Source organism: Heterodontus francisci, chromosome 1, assembly GCF_036365525.1.
Source record: "Heterodontus francisci isolate sHetFra1 chromosome 1, sHetFra1.hap1, whole genome shotgun sequence".
In the NCBI taxonomy this organism is placed as follows: domain Eukaryota; kingdom Metazoa; phylum Chordata; class Chondrichthyes; order Heterodontiformes; family Heterodontidae; genus Heterodontus; species Heterodontus francisci.
Genome location: NC_090371.1, coordinates 183,911,902 through 183,935,987, shown reverse-complemented (window position 1 = coordinate 183,935,987; position 24,086 = coordinate 183,911,902). Strand labels below are relative to the sequence as shown.

The following is a 24,086-nucleotide window of genomic DNA, read 5'->3' as shown; positions in this document are numbered from 1 at the left end:
TGTGAAATGCTTTTGAACCTCGATACATGACAAGGCACTACATAAATGCAAGTTTTTTTTAGTATAATGCCTTTGTCAATTTTCTAGTAATGCAGTCCACATTCCACATTTCACACAGCCATCTTACTGCACCAGGTAATATTTCTTATTAAAATGTGAATTTTGATTGCTCATGATATTATAGTAATATTTGAATTCCTTTAACTTGCACTACTTGTAATTCTGAAGAAGAAAGCTGTACCATTTGGGCTGAATTCAAGACATCAAAAATTTCAGATTACTACCAGGATAACGCATTGTTAATGAATATTTTAACATAAATATCAAAAGACAGGAGTACTTACCCTGCTGTGGTAAATACCCAGCCATAGGAGGCTGGCCTGGAACCTGCTGATAGCCAACATTGCCTTGATTGGGTCCAGCAAGACCAATATGCATGCCTACAGGGGAAGGCGGAGTCATTCCAGGGGGCACTGTTGTTGCTAGGATACCAGGTGCAACAGGCAGACCTTGGGATGTAGGAGATGAAATCGGAGGTAAAAGTTGTTGTGGTTGAGATCCTTGGAATGAAGACCGGAGTGGTGGTCCAGATGGTGATGGGGCACTTTGTGGGGGTGCTTGAGAAGAACCTAATCATAACAAAAAAAGATATGATTTAAACAAAAATTAATTGAAAAGCCAGTATTACTTTAATATGTGTAATGCTTCCAGAACATTAACAGTAAAATTAGAAAATTGACATGTGCTAAATGCCACATTCAATATTCTGCATGTGCTTAGTGACATACTTAAGCAGTGATTAACAAACTACATCTAGATTAATGGAGACCTACAACAATGACAAATTTTTATTTAATTTGTCATTATCCTGTTTTTTTTTCTCTCCTCGGGAAATAAGTGATGTGCCTTTAAGGCTGTAAGAAATCAGTACTTCTTTAAGGCAGCCAGCTTCACAGGTTACCGAGTGAAGCTGCATCTTGGTTACCTGGATACAACCATACAGAGAGGGACAACAGGACATACAATGTTGCTGTTTGACTTTGAAAATTGGCTTTGCAGAGACAGTTGATACAGACAGTTCTGGCACGTGAAAGAAATAGGAGAGCTCTCCCTCAGTCTATTTAAACCCTATTTATTATTCTCCCTCAGAATTCTGAAAAGTCACGCCAAATTAATTCTTGTAAAAAAAAAATAGCAAATGGTTGATCTGCTGTGTTCATCGCTGGAAAAAGAGGAATACCTCAACTGCTGAACCGGACTACTGAATCTCCCATCGTTGAAGAACCTGTTTTTTTCCCCCATCAGACAACTGCGAAGACTTCAAGCGACCTTGGACTTTTTCCACATTGGAAGATTCCACTTCGTCAGGAACGTATTTGCAAAGACTTTATTGTTATTTCTATTTTTTTGCGCAGCTAATTAAATAACAAAAATACTATTAGTTTGAGTGTATGTATGCGAATGCGGGAGTTAGTTTTTTAAAATCAGTTATAAAGTCTTTAGATATTGGCTTTTCTTAGTACTGTTTAAGATTTTAGTTTTTTTAATAAACAGTTAATTTGTTGATATCTAAAGATATCTGGTTTGGTTCCCCTCGTTCGGGGGTTACTAGATTGTTTCAAGTCAGCTGCTGTTTTCTTTAATTTGGAAAGCTTTAAGATACGTATGATGTGACCTGTGGAGTGGCGTGACTGAAATAACAGTGCATTGCTTCCACCGCAATCAGAATTATATATATATTGATTGGGGGCTTTGTCTTGAGCAGTTGTGCCATAACAAATTAGACAACATATATAAGGGAGGGCTCTAAATACACAAGCTTCGAAATTACTGTTGACATTGACTATCACCTGTCTTATTTTAGAATTAAAGTTGAGTAATTTTGGGAGTGAGTGAAAGCAATACACATTTCATAAGAGGAAACAGTTTTTAGATGCTATAGTCCTGAAGGCTTCTGTTAACCTGGCATTATAGTCAGAATTGTAGAAAATGAACCATATTGCAGGGCTCAGGTGACACATGTGCAATGCATTCCTAATGCACATGTACAGCAGGTACTGAAGCAGAGAAAACATCTGCATATCTTAACTGACATATGAACAGCTAAACAGTAGAGCTTCAAGATACAGAAATCTGTCAAATATCAGTCAAAATTAGATTTTCATTCAGTCATTCCTCAAATAGTCTCAGCTGAGGAAGAGCAGTGAGAACGGTAACAGGCTGCTGGAGTTACAAGGTCAGTAGGCCTTACAGGACTTTCCATTGATTCACTGTGAGGCTCACAAGACGAGAGAGGCCAGCACAGGGTGGAAGGCCAGAATGGTATGGAGTTTAGCCTCGGTGGCAGTTCAGCCTTGCGGTATAACTGGACAGGAGTTAAGAGTGAATGATTGGTGGAACATTTTCCTAATGCTCATTAAAATCAGTAGAATAATTTGTAATGAGCAGTTTCAGAGAGCAGAAGGAGAGAGCAGGTAAATGACCAGTTGTTGTCTTCATTAAAGCCCAACCATCTTTTGCTGGATTGTTTTCTCTCACTGACCACCCCCACCTACCAATTAAACAAATGCTATTGTTCTTTATTTTTGGAGAAAATCAAAAGCGTGAGATTTAAGGGAGCAAGTTTTGCCCATTTCAGAAATGATAACTGAAGGGATATTTGGCCTGAAGCTATAAAGTGAAGACTGGTAAGTGAGAGCTTTTTTAAAAATAATTTAATATCTGAAATGAGTTTGATTTTTGCGAGAGTTAGATTCTAGTGGAAGTTCAGGCTAACATCTGTAAATTAGTTAGACAAAAGAAGAGTGGCAGTGCAGCCAACTCCTGTGTTATGTGTGGCATCATGTTTCCAGGGGCAGCACAACAAAGATTGGCGCAGATTATTTCTGTGTTCAAGGTCTAATTGGTCACATTCCACAGCATCCCCCTCTCTAAGGTTTCTTGTTGGGCTTAATTTCACAGGGAAGTAACCAGAATTCCAGTACCCACCACACCACCGCACCCCCCCCACCCCCCGCCCCACCAATTGGCAGACTGCCTGTCATAAGAACATAAGAAATAAGAGCAGGAGTAGGTCATTCGGCCCTTCCAGCTTGCTCCGCCATTCAATACAATCATGACTGATCTATCTCAACTCCACCTTCACGCACTATCCCCATATATGTTTCAACAAGATCACCTCTCATTCTTCTAAATTCGAGAGACTGTAGGCCTAGTCGACTCAATCTCTCCCCATAGGACAATCCCCTCAACCCAGGAATCAGTCTAGTGATTGACCAAAACTGTATAAAATACGACAGGTGTGATCTCATCAAAGCCCTATAAAATTGCAGTAATAAGACTTCTTCACTCTTATACTCTGTAATAAAGGCTAACATACCATTTGTTTTCCTAATTGCTTGCTGCACCTGCATGTTAACTTTCTGTGATTTATGTACAAGGACACACAAGTCTCTGTCACTAATCTCAGCTGTCACTACTTGATTAGTGCTGCCAACATTATTCTAATGAGGCCAAACCCTGAAAATTGGTCAGGTCTCACTCCAGTTCCATCGAGGCAAGTAGAGAGTTCCGAAGAAGGGTCACTGACCCGAAACGTTAACTCTGCTTCTCTTTCCACAGATGCTGCCAGACCTGCTGAGTGGTTCCAGCATTTCTTGTTTTTATTTCAGATTTCCAGCATCCGCAGTATTTTGCTTTTACTATAGAGAGTCACATCCTGTTTGATAGTCAGACAAATCTACCCCATGGGACCCAACACTAGTATTTCTAATTAGACTCGAGGGTCCTAAAATTAAATTTTGGATTTAAGCATACAAATGGTCAACATGTTCAGCAGAAATTTATGTCTCCACTACTTTAAAATAGTGGAGAGGGAAATTTCAGACCAACACACTAAACTTTCATGGCATACATTTAGGGCCACAATCTTTTTGGGTGAAATCACAAACATTTTTCCAAAATATGTAAATTAAATACATATTGAATCACTTTTCTATAAATCCAACATTTAGCAAGTTTTGAATTAGAAAACATTAGCTCCAATTTTTTTTAAAATCTGATTTTGTTGAATTTCCTTTGCATACAAAAGTCACTTCCTCTGAAGTTTCTATTTTCAGCAGTTTCATCCAATCTAATCATTTGTATTTTATAAGGAAAATTAGTCAATGTAAAATGCATTTACATGAATTCCAGAGGAGTAAATTATCAGTTTCACGCACAAAGCTAAAACAACAACGAGCAATTGTAGAGATTCTGAGCTGCTGACATGATGTTAACAATGTGCTGAATGTATTTTATTAAAACCTCAGACATCCCAGAATCACCGCAGGAGACTAAGATGAGTTTCTTTTTGATTTTTCAAACAGCAAGACAGAACTAAATTCATCAAAGCATACATGTCCCTCAGGAAATCTTACATTTCACATGAATGTGAGGTCACATGAAGTTTAAAAATGTCAATTTCTTTAAACTCCACTCTTATGCCCTGTTAGCTCACTGTTCAAAAGGCTGAAGAAATTGTAAGATGAGCGTCAACAGGGACAACTGCAGAGAAACCATCTAGAACCAGAAACCTTTTTGAAACTTTAAAATATGTCTAAGTCTCATTTCCTGTCTTTATTTCTCCACTGCACCCACCTAAATATTCAAGTGGTTTGTTATGTTACTTCATTTAAAAGAAACTTACCATAGCCACTTATTTGCATGGCTGCAAGCCCACTGGTGACTTGTTGTGTGAATACAGGTGGTACAATATTCGGGTAATTTGGCTGTGGGTTAGGACCATGGGATTGAAGGGGAGGTGTCTGACCACTGCATGAAGAAGGAGCTGCATAGCTGGAAGTAAATAAATAATAAAAATATTAAGTAAGTAACTATTAAAGCATCCCCAACTTTCAATCCATTCTTCAATATTGGGTAGTTTATGGAAATACAACTTTAATTTTTTTGGCATGTGGTACACTTTTCAACCAAATGAAGCCTGCTACCATATTAAGCCCTACACTCTGCAAGATGCAATGCTTATGCAGTTTATAAAAGGCTGGTCAAGGCGGTTGAAGGCAATTGATCATGTAATAAAACTCTAGGAATGTATCTAACTGGAGTTGGAAACTCTAGTGCACATCCGCTTCTCTGCTGCCACTAGTTCACAATGAAACTGGTGATTCAAATTTAAAAGTAATGCAGCGCACTTAGGTCACTCTCTTAAGACACAGGCTGGGTTTATGCAGTTTTATAAAAACAAAGTAGAGTATATGCAAGTGTAAAATGGTGTTATGCAAATATTGCACTGTGTGTTGTGGCAAATACCTTGGCATCTGGTTTGCAGGGTTATATATTCCATTCTGGAGGCTAGTTTGGCCAAACTGGCTAGGAGCAGGTGGTGGATGACCAGCAGGAACTGAAGGCCCATGAGGTGAAGATACTGGTTTTAAAAGCCCTGAAAAGAAAATACATCTATCAACCATAAGCCTATACTTAAATAACTAATCCTCCAGGACAGTAGCAATGCATAGAAATAAATACATGTAAAAAGTCCTAAATATAAAACATTTTCCCACAAATATGCAAAATTGGAAAGGTTCTCTGTTTGTATATTCCTTCAGTTCTACAGTCTACAATACAACCTATTCCTGAGAATTCAAAGCCAGTTTTGGTGCTACAAAGATTTAAATGATCTAACAATTTGAATTATACAATTGAAATAACACAGCAAAGCGAGGATTTGGTGTTAGAAATCATTTGAATTAAGCAACTTTGTTTGAGTAAACTGTAACATTTGACAAAAAAAAAACAAACATTTAGAATTTCTGCTCAAATTACATTGATTTCCTGACAGAACTACAGTGCAATGGAGCCCGTTTGCATGCTTCCTGCTCACCCCTGCTGCTTCCGGGATGAGCAGAAGACAGATCGGGCAGACTCTCAGAAGATGTGTCCAAATATCAAGCAATCAATTTATACATCTACTGCTTAATGTTGCCTGCCAAACGTACTACTCTTCAGATAGGCCAAGGTAATTCACCCTTGGCCTGAAAGGCCTGAATAAGCAACTTCCAAACTGTCAATTCTTCTGCTCTCAGATTCATTGTTTTTGTATTCTGTCTCAGGAGAACATCAGATGTAGCTTTCACATCAGACATGATGCTAAATAGCAAAAAAGTGGATGGAGATTTCTTTGCGATTCTGGATACAGTCAGGGCAGCAACTAGGTTCTAAAGACAGAGATTAAAAAATGCTTTAATGAGCTAAAATTATAGATACTGAATTTCCTCTGCAGTTACACTGATAAACTGAAGCAACTAATTAAAGGTGGAACTGATGGGAATTTTGGTGGAAGTTGCTCTCCTCTTTCAATGACATAGCAACAGAAGGGAGGAGGTGGAAGTGCCCGATTCTCTCCCATTGGAATTTCTCAAACTAAAAAAAAACAGGGCAGAATTCCAGCAGAATCAGCTCGCTCCCAAAATTCTGGCCTCCCCCTCTACAACCCCCTCTACCTCCTCCACCCAGCCCTTCCATGTGCCTTCTCAAGCTCAGGAATTTCAGGGCCTTTGTGTCCCATTGTTGCTAGCCTGGTCTCTCAGAGGTGGGGTGGTGGGGAAGGAACTGGATATAATTTAAACTTGTTTTCAGGACTATTCTCCACGCGCATTACCTGTTTGAGCTGCAGAATATGGTTGACCCGTTCCACCATAGTGGCCGTAATGAGGCTGTGAAGTTGCTGGACCAAAACCAGTAGGATATCCTCCCATTCCAGGTTTAGCTTGAGAATAAGGTGGTGTTGCAACATATCCTTGTTGACTCATTTTTATTTAGAATATGCTCATTCCTCAGATAACCTAGATCCTTCAGAAACCTAGTTGGGGGTGGGGGTGAAAAAGTACAAAGTTATATGCACAGATTGCAGGACAATCCAGATCCTATCACTCTGAAACCTCCATTATGCCTCTGGTGTACTGTCTGGACAGTTTCTGACAGCAGCACAACCACAGTTACATCCTGCCAACAGCTCTTGATTTGTCAAAAGCAAAGATCCTCATATGTATTTCAAACGCAAGCTTGGAACTCTGAAGCAACACCAAATATTTTAAACTACTCAAAGGAGACCTTGAAATGTACTCCAGATATGGTTGAAAAATTGTAGCAGCATGCTGCACAATATTGCCATGGACTGAAGTCTCATCATAAACTTGAATGAAGGATACCTCAAAGGCCTGGGAAGCCAGGTGTACCATTGTGCAAAAGACTAGGCACCAATGACAGGGAGCATCTGATGAGCATCTAATAGCCCAGTTCTTCCAGTCAGTGAACCAGTGAATGGCTGTCACTTATTTTCTTTAGCTGGAACAGGCACAATGTTTGTACATGTTCTTTCTGTCGGCAAAGAACAGGGCCCTGTGTATTAATATATGTATCTTTGCACTGCTTCATTCCTCAGGGCAACGCCTTGACCTATCAGAGTCAAGCTGCCTGGTTTAAATTTCAAACAAAGCTGTCAGTCACCATAAACTCGTGCAATCTCCATGGCAACACCTCTACCAATCAGAGTTCACCTGCCAACCAATCAGCACTCCTTCTCATATGGTATAAAGTCATGTTTCCCCTTACATTGGTATTCTTGTGAATTGTCCCGATGAGTGCAAGACAAAAAGCTTTGACAACATATCTCTATTTTCAGCAATACTAAAGTAGGAGCTCATGGTGTAGGGGGGTAACATATTAGCGTGGATGGAAGATTGGCTGGCTGACAGAAAACGGAGTATGCATAAATGGGTCCTTTTCTGATTGGTAGGATGTTACGAGTGGAGTCCACAGGGGTCTGTGCTGGGCCTCAACTTTATACAATTTATATCAATTACTTAGATGAGGGGCACGATGGCATGGTAGCTAAATTTGCAGATGACATACAGGTAGGTAGGAAAGTATGTTTGGAAGAGGACATAAGGAGGTTGCAGACCGCTATAGACATGTTGAGTGAGTGGGCAAAAGTCTGGCAGATGGAGTATAATGTGGGAAAATGTGAAGTTGTTCACTTTGGCAGGAAGAATAAAAAAGCAGAGTATTAATTAAACGGAGAATGACAGCAGAATTATGAGGTGCAGAGGGATCTAGGTGTTTTAATGCAAGAGACACAAAAAGTTAGTATGCAAGTACAGCAAGTAATAAAGAAGGCTAATGGAATGCTATCCTTTATTACGAGAGGAATTGAAAATAAAAGTAAGGATGATATGCTTCAGTTATACACGACATTGGTGAGACCACATCTCGAATACTGTGTGCAGTTTTGGTCTCCTTATTTAAGGAAAGATGTAAATGTGTTGGAGGCGGTTCAAAGGAGGTTTACTAGATTGATACCTGGAATGAGCAGGTTGTCTTATGAGGAAACGTTGGACAGACTGGGCTGGTTTTCACCGGAGTTTAGAAAGGTGAGGGGAGACTTGATTGAAGTTTATAAGATCCTGAATGCTCTTGGCAAGGTGGATGTGGAAAGGATGTTTCCTTTTGTGGGTGAGTCCAGAACTAGGGGGCACTATTTTAAAATTAGGGGTCGCCCTTTTAGGACAGAGATGAGAAGAAATTTATGCTCTCAGAGGGTTGTGTGCGACTTTGGAACTCTCTGTCTCAGAAGGTGATTAAGGCGGGATCATTCAATATTTTTAATGTGGAGGTAGATAGATTCTCGTTAGGCAAGGGAATCAAAGATTAGGGTAGATGGGAGTGTGGAATTCGAAACACAAACAGATCAGCCATGATTTTATTGAATGGCGGAGCATGCTCGATGCGCCAAATGGCCTACTTCTGCTCCTAATTCGTATGTATGCTCATATAACAGTTTTTAAAATAAATTGAGATTTCCTAGAAAATGAAACATGGGTCTTTCTTTGCCTTGTTTGAATTAGCAGAACTCCGATCAACATTCAAGCCGAACTGATTCTTACAGAACACAGATTCTCACCATGTCTTCTGTCAATCCAGATGACAGTGAGATAGTTAGCATTTAATGTGAAGGAACAAAGTGAGTACGTGCAATGGAGCAAGAAGAACAAGTTGAACTCGGCTGATAGGGAGATCAAAATAAAACAAAACAAGGACAGCTGGTGTAAAGGGACTCTAAGTACAATCAAATAGAATGAGTGTCAGATCAAGCTGGAATCTGTGTTAGATCATCAATTTAGGTTTCAAGAATCATGAGAAGAACCACAAGAAGAAATAGTGCCAGAGCTTGTCGAGTAAATACAACATTATATAGAAAATTAAAGAGATGAATTCAGTATAACAGGGAAAAGATTGCAGGATTCAGCAGCCTTGAAGACTAATAAAGGCAAGAATTTGAGCCCCTAAATCACACAATTCTGCTCCAAACCAGTCACGTATCATTTGCTGAGCCAAAATAAGTGATAGTTATAGGCAAAGAAACTATACAAGTAGGTGTGTTTCAAAGAAAGGTATAATTATGGGGTTGTGAGAAGAAATAATGCACCATAGTCACAGTGGATTCATTTGTCACTTTGGTTAAAGCCACTACAGTGCTGTGGTAGGGATGAATACTTGTCTGAAGAGATTCAAATATGGGGTTACATGAAAGATGAGTGGCAACATGTTCAAGTCTTTGGAGAGGAAAGAAAGGTTGAAGGTGGGGGCAGTGAGGATAGAGGGGTTTATCGTGAGGGAAGTAATGATGGCCTGGGGGAATTGGAAGGAAAATCAGGTTGTCATCAGTTCAGTGGGAATGGGGTCAAGGAAGGAGTTAGGTAGAGGTTATAGGTTTGGAAAGCCTTGGCGAGTTGCTGCAGTGCATCTTGTAGGTGGCACACACTGCAAAGGCAAACACCAACATGAGATAGGTTACTCCACAAGGCTAATTACTGAATTGCAGGAAGAAACACTTGGTGAAACACAAGTGAGAGAAGTGAGTGCAGGTGGAATTGGATGGATAGCCAGAGGTCTCCTTCAAATGCTAAGCCCAGGGATTTGATTCTCATAGGGTTGGTTTGGCAGCTCAGCACTAGTTTCACTGCAGTGTATGCTGTCATTTCAAAATTTATCAAGCAGCCCTCACAATAGGGGATGTCCAAAACATTTGCGTCTGCAGGGCTGCATGATCATTTGAGATAACCATGGAAAGCCTGGTGACACTAGGACTCTCAACCAAGGAGCTATGCTGTAGAGATGGTAAACTCAGGCATAGCTTCCATAACAAGAGCCTTAACTAGGGCACTAGAAGCCTTGAAATCCAGTCTACAGCACTCCGTCTTACCTGGATTCAGCATGTTGGGGATTCAGATTGAGACAGCTTGGCTTCAACAACCTCACTGCTACCCAGTAGTCTGCTTCAACTCATCTCTCAGCATGCTGAGGGAATGATAAGCAACAGGAAAATGGAAGGATCCTGAGCAAATAGTGGAAATCTCACACAAGGCAAAACCACTTCGACGTTATCCATACCCTCAAACAATTCTAGATCTGGAAAAAGTTGTGCACGTCTAGGAAACCATCACAAAATTGCTCATGATTTTGTAGTTCCAGAGCCATCTACTGTCCCAGTACAAGAAGAGACTGGGCCATCCCTATTCCCGAAACTCCCACTGAGGACACTTAGTAGGAGCATGTGGTTAGGAGGTAAAATATGCAGTCAAAGAAAAGGAAGCCATGAAGGAAAACACGGTGAATGCATCTGCACTACACAGTTAGGGTGAATAAAATTTGGATTAACTGGTATTCTAATGTGATGTGAGAGCTTATTTCAGACACGGCGGAATAAGATTGTTGCAGAAAAAATACAATGGTTTTCATGAGTTTTGAGGCTGATAGCATTGACAAGGACACTTTTTTTTGGCCAGGTTATTTAATGCTTTTGCAAATCACCGTCATACACAGGATGTCTGAACACTCCTGGTTCAGCTAATATCCCTTCTGTTTATTGGGGTCCTCTTCTGCCACTACATGGGGCCACAGCTTTTCTTCATAATCCATGACAAAGGTAGTTTGCAGCACCTTATATAACTGCAGCAGGCCAAAATAATTGAGAAACCTTGGCTGTGCTTTAAGACCAGGCCCCTCTGATGGTTTGAGGCATTTAAACCTTTCAGCAATCCAATGGTCTGTTGTGCCAAGACGTTGGTAGCTGTAACCTCATTATCGACTTTAGGGAGATGAAAAACAGCTCAAGTAGTGAAGGTAATGAGTGTAACAAGCGTATAACCAGGACAGTCTTCTGAAGCATTTAGCACCAACAAGGGAACAGCCTCTACTAGATTTAGTAATGAGTAATGAGCCAGAATTAATTAATAACCTAACAGTATGGGAAACAGTGACTATAACAGGATAGAGTTTGACATTAAATTTGAGAAGGAAAAAGCTCACAAGTAAACGGATGTTTTAAACTTAAGTGAGGCTGACTTTGAAGAAATGAGATGGAAGCTGACACAATGGGATGGAATTTGTCAGGGCAGCGGTGGTCCCGACGATGGGCTGGAAAGCCGAGGCAACCCTGTCTCGGCCATCTGGGGAAGCCCTAGCTAGATTCTATGGCAGCTAATAAACTGCCATCGGGGCTCCTGTCCCTTAATGGGAGGAAAGCCCGCCTCCAAGAGCTGCCAACCAAACGGAGGGCTGGCAGCTCTTCAGTCCCAGCAGCGCCGCGAGCAGTGGCCACTGATGGGACCGTAATCAGCCATGAGACGCAGTGATGGACATGGGCCTCGCAGCAAGGTAAGTAGGGTGATCAGTCAGACAGACCCCGGCAAGGGCTGGGGAGGTGGGTATGTGCAGGGGTGGTTGCTGCCACGGGAGTGGCCATTGCCATCAGAAGGCCCCTCTGTGGGCCGCAGAGTGCCCTATTAAGAAGCCCCCAACAACCCGCCACCATCCCCAATGAGCCCGCAGGAAGGCCACCAGGGTTCACCATTTGATCTCCCCACTCAGCAGAGGACCCACTTGCCACTGGTGAAATGCCAGTGGGAAGAGGCCCTTAATTGGCCACTTAGGTGGCACAATTAACCTCTGGGCAGGAGGTTCCTTTCCTTTCCCCTGCTGGCAAAATACCATGGTGGTAGGAAGGTGATGGGCACTCCAACACCACCCTCCCTCCCAATTTTGTGGCCGCTCCGAGCCTCCTATCCCACTCCTACGGGCTCCATAAATTCAGCCCATTAAAGTGGAATGAGCTGTTAACAGCTAAACCTATAACAAAACAGTGGAAGGTATGCGAAGAAATATTTAGCACAATACAAAACCAATACATATCTCATAAAAGGTAAAGTTCCACTTGTACAGCTTAACAACCATGGTCAGCGTATCAGATGTAAAACGGAATATAACACTAAAGGAAGTGGCTTACACAAATATGAACTGATCAAGGAGAGCCGACATGTCTTTGTTAAGGTGCTGTCACATCTGACTATTAGAATTTTTTGCGGTCACTAATAAGGTGATAAGGAGGTGTCTAGGGATGGCAGACTTCCAGAAGGCATTTGGTATGTTTGCATGCAAGAAATTATTAGCAAAAATGAGAGCACACGGAATTGGAGGTAGCCTTTTGACTTGGGTTGGAAATTGGTTGGGAGGTAGAAGGCAGAGTGGAAATAGAGTCGGTACTCATATATTCGTAACTGTGTCAGAAAGTTGTGGGTTCAAATTCCACTCCAGAAACTGGGACACAAATAAAAAATGTAGGCTGACACTCCAATGCAGTACCAAGGGACTGGGAGAGGCGTCATCTTTTGGCTGAAAGCACTTAGGGACATCCTGAGGTTGTGAAAGGCACTATATAAACACAAGTCTTTCTTTATGTGATTAATAGCCGATATATTTTATTCAACAGTTCCTCACAGTACCGATAATTATGCAAGATGCTTTCCTACTCACATTCTTCTTTCATGTCCTTTGCTGCTTCCATTTCAATGACTTTTCACCCCACTTTCTACAAAAGCCATTTATAAATCACAAAGCTTCTTGCTCTCAGCTGATCAGTTTACCTCTTCCATTTCTATATGCTTCCTTGCCATATTTCATTTTATTTCAGTTGGGACTCAAGGTGAGCTTAGAAGTGTAATGGCACAGCAAAGCTGAGTAAAGGACCTTGAATATGATGTTGCATTTCTCACAAAATTCTTGGTTGTTACCATTATGACGACTAAGGGTGGAAGCTTCAGCACCCCCGAATTCAGCCTGAAGCCAGCTGAGTCACCAACCTCCACAGACTGTATACCCCTTTTTATTTCTCTGGACTCTAATTCGACCAATCTATCCTTCCCCACTCTGTAACCGATTTGTGTGTATGACAGAAAGTTGGGCATAGTTTATTATTTTACTTAGATTGGTTTAAGCACAATAAAGCTAACCTATTTCTTTGCTAAACAAAAGAAAAACCTGTCCAATTGCTTCTTTTTATGATCATAACATGTAAATAGTTAAACAATCTCTGAATTGGCAAGTATATTCACTTTAAGAAAGAAATAAACCAGTTGTGGTCAAACAAGGAGGGAAAAGAGGGGAACCCTTCAACCCCTCCTCACCTGATCATAACACGTTCTTAAGTAAGGAGATCAAAACTGTGCATAGTACTCCATATGTGGTCTCATTAAGACCCTGTACAGCTGTAGCAAAACTTCCCTACTTTTATATTCTATTCCCCTTGCAGTAAACAACAACATTCCATTTGCCTTCCTAATCATTTGTTGTACCTGCATACTAACGTTTTGTGACCCATGTACCAGGACAGCCAGATCCCTCCGTACTGCAAAGTTCTGCAGTCTCTCTCCATTTAAATAATATTCTGCTTTTCCATTCTTCCTGCCAAAGTGGACAAGTTCACATTTTCTCTCTCTTTCATCAATAGTCCCTATTTCTTGCATTTTTGTTTGTGTAGACCTCTCCCGAGTCTGTTCACCTTCTTACCTGCACATCCTTTTAATATATTTCCATTATGACAGATTTCTATTAAGAAGCTTTGCCCTCCCTATCTCTGTAACCTCCTCCAGCCTTCCAAACCACTGAGATCTCAGCCCTCCTCCAATTCTGCATTTCTGGAGCATCCCTGACTTTAATTGTTCTGCCACTGGGGGCTATGCCTTCAGCTGCCCAAACCCTGGAAGTCTCTCCACCTCTCGTTCCTCCTTTAAGGTACTTCATAAAATCTACCTCTTTAATCAACCTTTTGATCAGCTGTCCTAATATCTTGTTATGCACATCAGAGGTGCGGTGATCCAGCATCCACGGAGTAACTCTGAAGAGTTAAGAAAAACTGGACTTTGTCTTTAAAAAATGAAACTTTGTTAAAAAGTGAACAATGGTTCAAAATGGCCTCTGAACAAAATGGAATTAATGCTTGCGCATACAAACATTCTGACATAAGTACAGAACAAATCTTCAAAGCCAAAAGGCATTAATGAAACCCATCTCACACCGATCCTAAAAATATTTCACAACTGAATGTCTTCTTCTAAAACAATGGAAGCATGAAGTAGCCATATCCCGGGCAATTGTGTGATCACCATGGGGATGAAACCAGAATGTCTCCTAACAGGAGGTGAGAAATGACAGTTTTACCTTTATAAAAAGACAGCTGGAAAGGGAGAGAGAGACAGAGACTGACCCAGAAGGTGAAGCTACTTGTAACTGCTGGCATTCCAGGAAGCCAGAAAGCACATACCATGCTAGAAAAGATCTGACATCTACATCATACACCAGACAGAGTGTGAAGAGTGGCCCACCAACTTCAACAGAACCTTCACTTGAGAGAGAAATTTACAATCACCACAGACCTGCAACTATCTGGACTTTGAGTCTCAAGAGAATTCAACAGGCTTATTGCAAACCTTCTCCCTTACATAAAACCCACCTCCCTCTTTCCCTCCTCTTCCAGTTTCTTTGTGTGTGTGTGTGTGCGTGCACGAGTGAATGAGTTGTGACAATTTCAGGATAAGGCAAAGTAATCAATAAACAACTGACTTCCTGTTTTTAAAAACCACCAAGAAAACCTGTCGCTGTTTGTTTATTTGAAAAATAAAACAGAAAGGAACTAAACTCTTAATACAAATACACTTGCTGCGGTCAGGTGGGGTGTTGAACAGTGGGAACCACCCACATCACCCCACGTGACCGCAACAATCTCCTTTTGTGGCTTAGAGCCAAATTTTGCTTGATAACTCCTGTGAAGAACCTTTGGACATTTTACTATGTTAATGGTGTTATACAAAAGTTGTTCAAGCCATTAACTTCTGTGATTGGAGTAGCTGGTGTTTCTTCCCCTCCCCTCCCCTCCTCTCTTTGTTTTTATTTGAACATTATGAAAATGCTTGCTATCTTTTAGCTTTCAGTTCTGATATGATGTACACATCCAAAATACCTCCTTGTCATTTCCCTTTACAGATGCTGGATTTTTAAAAATTCTTTTACCCTTCCTCTCCTGAAGGACCTATATGATTGTATTGTTCTGAGTGGTAGCAAACCTGAATTTTCCATCAATAGTCATTCCTCACATTAACCTTAAAAAAAAATTAGTATCATCAAGCTATTTACCAATGGGAGGAAGCATGATGCTTCCACACCAATGCACATTTTAAGAGGGATAATGGGAAGTGAAGACCCTGCCTACAAGCTTTCACATTTGGCAGAAGAAATGGCATAATGCAAAGTCTTGTGGTATTTATGACCAGCCTCATGGTAGCTAGTTGACGGATAATGAAGATCATCTATTGGATTCATTTTAAGTATCTTTCTAGATATCTTTGTTTCTTAATCTAGATTCATTTCAAATCATTGTCTTTTGTTGACTAATCCGCTGTACTGAAGTTGATGCATTGGCAATCACTGACATTTCTGAAATTTACAATTTTGATGTTCTGTTATTGTATTTAAATTGAATAATGCTCTGGAGAGCACTGTCTGTATAACTTAACCTCAACAAGAGAGATCAGGTGCTCTATTGTCTGCTGTGGGGCGCAGAATATGTTCTTTAGACTGTAGTCATTACAGCAGTATAGAAGTACGAGATCACACATAGGTGAATTGTAGTACAATAATGTTAGGCTGGCTACACATGTAACTTGTGTCATGGTCCTGTAGTTTTTTTTCTCCGGGAAATATGTGGCATGTCTTTAAGACAGCAAAGGATCAATACTGCTTTAAGAACCAGCAAGCCTCAGGATTTGGAGAAAGTGCATTTTGGTTGCCGTTGGATACAAGCATACGGAGAGGGAAGCAACCAGCTTCAAAGAATGCATCCTGGTTACCCGGCAACAGTCATTCGGAGATTGCAATTCAAAGGGTACATTCTCGTTACCTTGGATATAGCCACTTGGACTGAGTATCAAGCGATACATTTGTTACAAATCAATTTTGGACTGGGTTTTTAGTTGAAGACGGTCTGTTCTAACAGAGAACACAGCCAAACAGCTGGTGTTAGCACCTGATAGAGGAAATCCTGGACTGTAAATTTGCAAGGACTCTAATTTTTTCTATTTTAAATGTTGTTTATATCTTCATAGTGTTTAAGAATTTAGTTTTTTCTAATTAAACAGTTAATTTGTTGATTTAAAGACACCTGGTTTGGTTAGCCTCATTCAGGGCTTAATAGATTGTACAATTTGGCTGCATCTTTCTTTAATTTGGAAAGTTTAAAATGACACGTTAGGCGATCTGTGGAGGGACGAGATTGAATTAACAGTGTGTTTCTCCCACCACAATCAGAATCGTATATTTTGATTGAGGGCTTTGATTGGAGCAGTCGGTCGTAACGCTTGTGGCAAGTGATTTCACAACATGAGTATATTAAAATGATATAGCTGTCGAATCGTAGACTAAGTATGATGCACTCTCCTCCCAATAATAAGGTTACAGTTTGTATCCTGAATAAGGGCCACCATATTCCCAATCCACCTGCTCAGTTCCGGTGAGTTTTGTCAATCATCAACCAAAATTGAGCACTACATGGAGAACAGACATTCCACCTTGGGAAAACAATGGGGAAAGCAGATGGAAAAACTGACAATGTCAATTTTGTTAACTAATTCGGAAATGTTGACGATGATAGAGACAAGAAATTGGGCTCGTTAGTGCCCATTTTTTGAGCGCTATGAGTGCCCTTACAGTTCCAAAATGGCATTTGCTGTACACAAACTTACGGGTGAATCAAGCCCAATGCCATATTAATGTAGGTGTTCGCTCATGCAGCCAGAGGAAGTATACAGAGCAGGCAGATCATGACATCAGTGTGCAATGCTGATTAAGTGCCAGTGGTGCCATTTTGGAGCTCAACGCTCCAGCCAATGCCCCCTTTTAACCTCACACAGCAAAACATGTGTTCAGTAGTTGAAAGGACCAGTGCTATTTAAAGGGATTATCACTGCTTAAAGGTTAGCTGCTGGTTGATTCCTTCTGGCTGTTGTTACAATTCTACAAGTGTTTGGTGCTTTCCATAGTTGTTTCAAGTTGCAAAAGTTCACAGGGAGTGGCATGAGGTATTTTTTGCTGACTTCAAGGTTTCTGCCCAAACTAATTGCTACCAGACATGGGTACAGTAATATCCTTGATCTACATCATGACTTGGAGAATGAACCGAAGCTCAGAAGAATAAGACAAGTTGCTGGATGAGGGAAGATCAGAAGAGAAGGGCTCTCAGCAGGAGGCCATGTCCGCTTAGAGTGTCAGGGAGCAATTCTCCTATCTGACTCTCAGGAAGGAACAATGTATAAGGCATCTGTGCTTCAGTAAGGACATCGTCACTGAAATATAACACAACCGCATACTCAGAGCAGGGCAAGCACCCCATTCACTAGTGGCTGTGAAGGTGACTGTGGTGATGAACTTTTATGAGTCTGGTTCCTTCTAGGCTGGAGCTGGAGATATTTGGAACATCATACAGTTTGCTGACCACTGTTGCACAAGGGAGGCCACTGGTGCTCTTTATTCAGAGAGCCAAAGATATTTTTCCGCTCATGGGAAGTACAGTGATGGAAATACAAAAATAAACTGGAGAGTTATGAAAAAATAAAAATTTAAAAGACTGGTACACTTGCCTTCAACAAGATGGAGGACAAAGTCACATGATAACCACCTTCTCCTACACTGAAACACACATTCATGTCTGCTAGAACTAAAATTCGTTAACCCTGTCTGCATTGAAATTGTAAATAGCTCATCACACATGGATGCGAACTAGCCACAAAAATGAGCTAAAACAAAGGCACTTACAGGTGCCCCGTCTCCAGCTACAATCACTACAATAAAGTGTGAAAAGAATGGGCTGCAATCGGAAGCTACTGTGTAATCTCTCAGGAACTGAAACCTAAGCCACTTGAGCGAAACTAACACTTAATGAGTTTTACCTTTAAAGGCAACCTTTTTGGAGAACAAAGAGAACATCAGAACATCGAGACATCAGCCAGAAATCTCCAGCCACAGAGAGAACATAGAAAGTCATCTTTAACATCAGCACAAGACTTAGAGAGAGAGAGATCAATTCCAGCTAAGACCGTTGAACCCTGCTGAGACAAGTTTGCAACCAACTGCAGCAGAGAAATGAGAGTGACTTTGAAACAACTCCTCCGCCTGTGAAAAGTGAACTAAGAAATACCAGCACCATCTTCAGACTGAAGTGTTGACTGCCAGAAGACTTTAACATCCCAGCAAATGCAAGAGAACCTGCAAACAGGCCAGCACCTTTAAAAACTTACCTTCTAAGACAATCACACAGGATTTTCCTGAAAACAGCAGACTTTTATACCTTGAACTCTTAGTGCCTCTTACCCTTTACCTTCTATCTATCTTAACTTGAGTGACCTTGTGAGAGTGAATGTGTGGGTGGGTAGTGTTGCAATCATTTCGGGTGATTATTGTTCAATAAATATTTAATCTTCTGTTTCAAACCTACAGGAAAACCTGTGACTATCTGTTTATTAAACAAAGCACAGGAGCACTAGTTTAACACAAGCACTATCTGTGGTCAGTTTGGAGGTGAAAAGTGGAACCCAGCCACCCTATTTCCCATTTGCCTGTAACACATTTCATTCTCTTCTGCCAGAGAGAAGCAGGTAGAGCGAGCATGTGGCATCGCTAGGATTGCAGACATCCCCACGGTACATGATGACATTGGCTGCACGTACATCGTTTTGCAGGTGCCATGTCAATTCTGCCCCCTAGCCGACCTAAAAGGGATTCTACTGTCTCAACATCCAACTGGTGTGTGGCCATAGGCAGCAATTCATGCAGGTCAATGCCAGTATCCTAGCAGCTGTTGTGATGCTTTCAGTCTGTTGCAGCTGTATCAACTGCATTTGAGCCACCACAGAAAACCAAAGGGTGGACATTGGGCGACAAGGCTAATGGGCTGCAGTGCACAACCCACAACGAAAGCCATGCTGTCACAAATATGTGATAGAACAAATCATTGGTGTGCTGAGACAAAATGTTCACAGCTGAACCACTCTGGAGGAGCCCTGCAGTACATGGCAGGCCAGGTGTCAAGATCCGTGATGGTGTGCTGCATGCTGCACAACCTCACCATCATGATCTTTCCATGAGCTATACAGCGAGCAGCAATATGAGGAGGAGGAAGGGCAGAAGCAACCTTTCTGCCCGAGCTATCCGTGAAGAACTCATTGAACTGCAACCCCAATTTCCCATTTGCCAAAACCATAACTTCCCTCTGTCACTAATCATCATAGCGTCCACTGGGTAGCAATGCAAAAATAAAAGCCACCAAAAACAAAACAATCCAAACCAAATTTAGAAATGAAATCATCCAATTTGTACATAAAGGCCAACTAATCACCTTTGTGCATTCTCTTACTGCTTGTCTTAGTGCTTCTATGCAGTGCTTCCGCAGTGGCTGCAACATGGCTGATGAAAGGCTGCTGACTCTCAGTAGAGGAGACCCAGAAGACCCAACTGCGGACTGCACCATCTCAGCATGCGCGGCACTGTCTGGGCTGCTGGCTGACAGGCAACAAGGGCACTGGTGGATTGCCAGGGGTAGGATGATAAATGCTGTATTTCTGGAGAGAGGAAAGCAGGTTCATGCTCCATGAAGCCACTGCCACTCCTTGGGATGTCACCTCAGCAATCCTAGTAATCTGTGCAGGACAGTTTGCTGGACTGCTGTAACACCCTGCAAGCCATTTTGCATACTGTAATCCACAGTTGCGACGGCAGCAGTCCAAGCTTGCATGGCAGCAAGCTGAGCATCCATTGCAGGACTCAGACATTGGGTGGCTGCTGCTTGTGCAGCAGTGGAAGCTGAGACATCAGTCCTCAGACACTGTAGCATGGTTGGGTCCAGAAATGCGCAAAAGGAGTTGGCCACCATTTTCATGCCGGAACGGATGGGCTCCAAGCTCGACACAAAGCCCTGTGTCAAGTTAGTGCTGGACCCCTCTATGCTCCCTGGTGTTGACCACAGGATTTCTGGAATGCATCAAGCATTTTGTTATGAGTATCCTTTATGGTTCTTCTGCAAGTTGCACCATCAAAGTGCCCATCAGAATCATCTGTAGCCGAAGCAGTGTACAACCTCACTCTCCACCAAGCTGACACCTACACTTTCCTTGCCTCCTCTTTTGGCTGCAGTATACACATGCTTGATGTCTCAACGTGTGTAGATCCCACCTCTATCTAACCTCTGAGGTGCGGTTAGGTGTGACTGCCCTGGATATCAAGGCAGCATTTAACCGAGAATGGCATCAAGGAGCTCTAGCAAAACTAGACTCAATGGGAATCGGGGGAAAACTCTCCGCTGGTTGGAGTCATGCCTAGCACAAAGGAAGATAGTTCTGGTTGTTAAAGCTCTACCATCTCAGTCCCAAGACATCACTGGAGGAGTTCCTCAGGGTAGTGTCCTAGGCCCAACTGCTTGATCAATGACCTTCCCTCCATCATAAGGTCAGAAGTGGGGATTTTCGCTGATGACTGCACAATATTCAGCACCATTCGACACTCCTCAGATACTGAAGCAGTCTGTGTCCATATGCCGCAAGACTTGGACAACATTCAGATTTGAGCTAATAAGTGGCAAGTTACATTCGTGCCACACAAGAGCCAGGCAATGACCATCTTCAATGAGAGAATCCAATCATCTCCCCTTGACATTCAATGGCATTAATGTCGCTGAATCCCGCACTATCAACATCCTGGGGGTTACCATTGATCAGAAACTGAATTGCACCAGCCATATGAGTACTGTGGCTACAAGAGCAGGTCAGAGGCTGGGAATTCTGTGGTCAGTAACTCACCTCCTGACTCCCCAAAGCCTGTCCACCATCTACAAGGCACAAGTCAGGAGTGTGATGTGTGATGTCCACTTGTCTGGGTGAGTGCAGCTCCAACAACACTCAAGAAGCTGTATACCATTCAAGACAAAGTAGCCCACTAACACTGGCACCCCGTCCACCACCTTCAACTTTCACTCCCTCCACCATCGGTACACAGTGGCAGCAGTGTGTACCATCTACAAGATGCACTGCAACAAGGCTCCATTGCAGTACCTTACAAACCCGTGACCTCTGCCAACTAGATGCATGGGAACACCACCACCTGCAAGTTCCCCTCCAAGCCACACACCATCCTGACTTGGAACTATATCGCCGTTCCTTCACTGCTGCTGGGTCAAAATCCTGGAACTCACTTCCTAACAGCACTGTGGGCGTACCTACACAGATGGACTGCAGCAGTTCAAGAAGGCAGCTCACCACCACCTTCTCAAGGGCAATTAGGGATGGACAATAAATGATGGCCTTGCCAGCGACACCCACCTCTTGTGAAAGAATTTTTTTAAATGCTGTGTCTTCAGCATCACCCTCTTCTTAGTATTCCTCCACTACCTGGCCAGGTTGCACTCTTTGGGGGGATGGGGTCAGGGATGGGCAAGCAAGAAGTGCATGTTTACATTATTTACAGTTTGTAAATCAGAAGAGAGTTTGAGCGGAGGGGGAAGTGGGATGTGAGGAGGATTAGGTACCATAATATCGTCACCTTTCACGATTTCAGCCTCACCGCTGGCCATGGCCTCAGCAATGGGCATCTCTATAATGGTACTGTCTCCTCCTTGGGGAGGTTAGGACATGCAGGCACATCTGTTCCCACTCTGGTTAGCTTCTGCTGCCTCCAGTTGTGCACCACCTTGTCTTACAAGAGAGAGGGAATTGTGTTAGTGAGTGTAGTGCAATCTGTTTGGCTGATGTGGCTGTCATGTAACTGGCATTGTGTGTACAATTTGTGAGATGTGGGTGTGAGGGCTTGCAGCAGTGCTAAGTGTGCAATGATGAGGTGAAGCATATGAATATAAGGCATGGGGCCTGATTGATAAAGGTTGATAATAGGCGAGTGACAAGGGTACGCTTAATTTAGCAGTGTCTGAGGCTGATGATACAGTTGATAGGATATGGCATTTGAAGATGCATTCACTGACCTCAACTACTCATGTGAGGTCATTGAGCTTCTTGCAGCACTGCATCCAACTCCTTCAGTTTGGACTCCTGCAGTGATCTTTACAAATATCTGCTCCCGCTGCCTTTTGAACGTGACTTTGAAGGGCCTCCTTCTCCCCTGCGGATACAATTCATCTCTCCTCCTTTCCACCTCCTACACCAAGATCTCCAGAGCAGCAACCGAAAACCTTGGAGCCTGTGCCCTCACCCTGTGTACCATTCTTCACTGTTTCCCATGTCAATTTCTTTTCCACCATGACTCCCAGCAGCTGGTCTAGCCACAATGCACCTCCCTTTAAGAGGTACAGGCTAGCTTTAAGTGGTGGTGCGAGCCACTCACAATATTGGCCCCTGTTGATGCGTCCAGCCAATGAACAGTGCCGTTGGCACTGGCTGGACACAATTATTCAAATGAGTAGGCAGCATGAAGTTGGTGCACTGGCTGCGTTGCAATCAGTGGGTACAGTTTAATTATGCATTGCGAATCCACAGCGTTTTCTGGGGCTATTCAATTTAGCCTGCTATGTTTATTGTAAAGTGTGAAATCCACACCATCCTTCTAGTTTGAAAAGTATGTGTCATAGTGACAAACATCCTGAAAGGGAGAAACAATCAGTTTAATATTTGACATTTTAGTACAGGAACATATGTAAATTCTTTCTGTAAGTGTTTACTATATTTATATACTGTACATCATTGACTGGAGGTGATGCAAGGCCTCATTTTTCCCAAACTTTTTTTTTAAACTGACATTAGGAGAATGAAAATATTACAAGGCAATATCCTAAAACGTGCATTCGTCTAAATGCTGTATTGTCCGATATCAAATGCCAACGATAGCTGAGTCCTACTTTCCCTTTGAAAAAGTGACACCTCAGCCCAGTTGTCATCAGTCCTGTCAGTGAATGAATTGCCACGTCAAACTACCCGCTCATATTAAACTGATGTATTACTACGTCTTCATTTCAAAGGAATATATAATTCATAAGAAAATGTTAATTGCAGTGACATTTGCTAGTGTTTGTTAGCAGAAAGATCACAAAAGACATAGTACACTTTAGAACAAATTAATACACGATCAAAATGTAAAATCATAAAAGAGACCACTGCTATTTACCTTGCAGCCGGCTGCTTCCAGTTGTTGAGTACTGGCCGCTATTTAATATCTGCTGCCCGCTTGAGCCGGTCCTTTCGCTTTTGCTGAGGCTGCTCTCGGTGTTGCACTGTATCCACGAGCTGAGGAAATGCCACGTCAAGAGGCCGCCGCCGGCACTCACTCCCAGTGCACGGCACGTTGTCTTGCGCACGCGCAGTCTCAAGACTCACATAGGCACACGTCAGCACTGAAGGACAACTGGAATCCCGGCAGAAAAGGAAACAATTGGTAACCATGGAAACGGGGGTAGGGGTGAGAATAAAAAAGCGGGATTGAGGGGCGTACGCAACAGAGGAAACTATGACAATGAGAAATGGCAACCAGAGGCTGGAGACAGAATGGTCAACATTCCACGACCTGAAGGTATCAAAGGGACTGGAGTGCATCAACACCTGGGATTTTTTTTTAAATTTTATGTAATGTGTCCTTTTAAATTTAGTTTAATTGGCAGTTAAATGTTGGTGCCCCTTTAAAAGGAGGGGGGGCCTATCAACCCTTAAAGT

At 42.2% G+C, this 24,086-nt stretch overlaps 1 protein-coding gene across 2 annotated transcripts in view; it reads right to left on the bottom strand.

Moving 5' to 3' along the window:
* LOC137373877 (protein transport protein Sec24D-like) overlaps positions 1-23,705 on the bottom strand; it is a 282,185-nt gene extending 258,480 nt beyond the window's left edge. The window contains exons 1-5 of one of the 2 annotated variants that reach the window (XM_068039393.1): positions 23,545-23,705; positions 6,659-6,859; positions 5,311-5,440; positions 4,688-4,836; positions 345-629 (exon numbers count right to left, since the gene is read on the bottom strand). In XM_068039393.1, the coding sequence (XP_067895494.1) occupies positions 345-629; positions 4,688-4,836; positions 5,311-5,440; positions 6,659-6,809 (715 nt within the window). In that variant the 5' untranslated portion in view covers positions 6,810-6,859; positions 23,545-23,705. Of the gene's footprint in view, positions 1-344; positions 630-4,687; positions 4,837-5,310; positions 5,441-6,658; positions 6,860-14,656; positions 14,710-23,544 lie in introns of those variants that run through there. The other variant, XM_068039404.1, reaches the window with a different exon arrangement.
* Between the last annotated feature and the right edge of the window lie 381 nt (positions 23,706-24,086).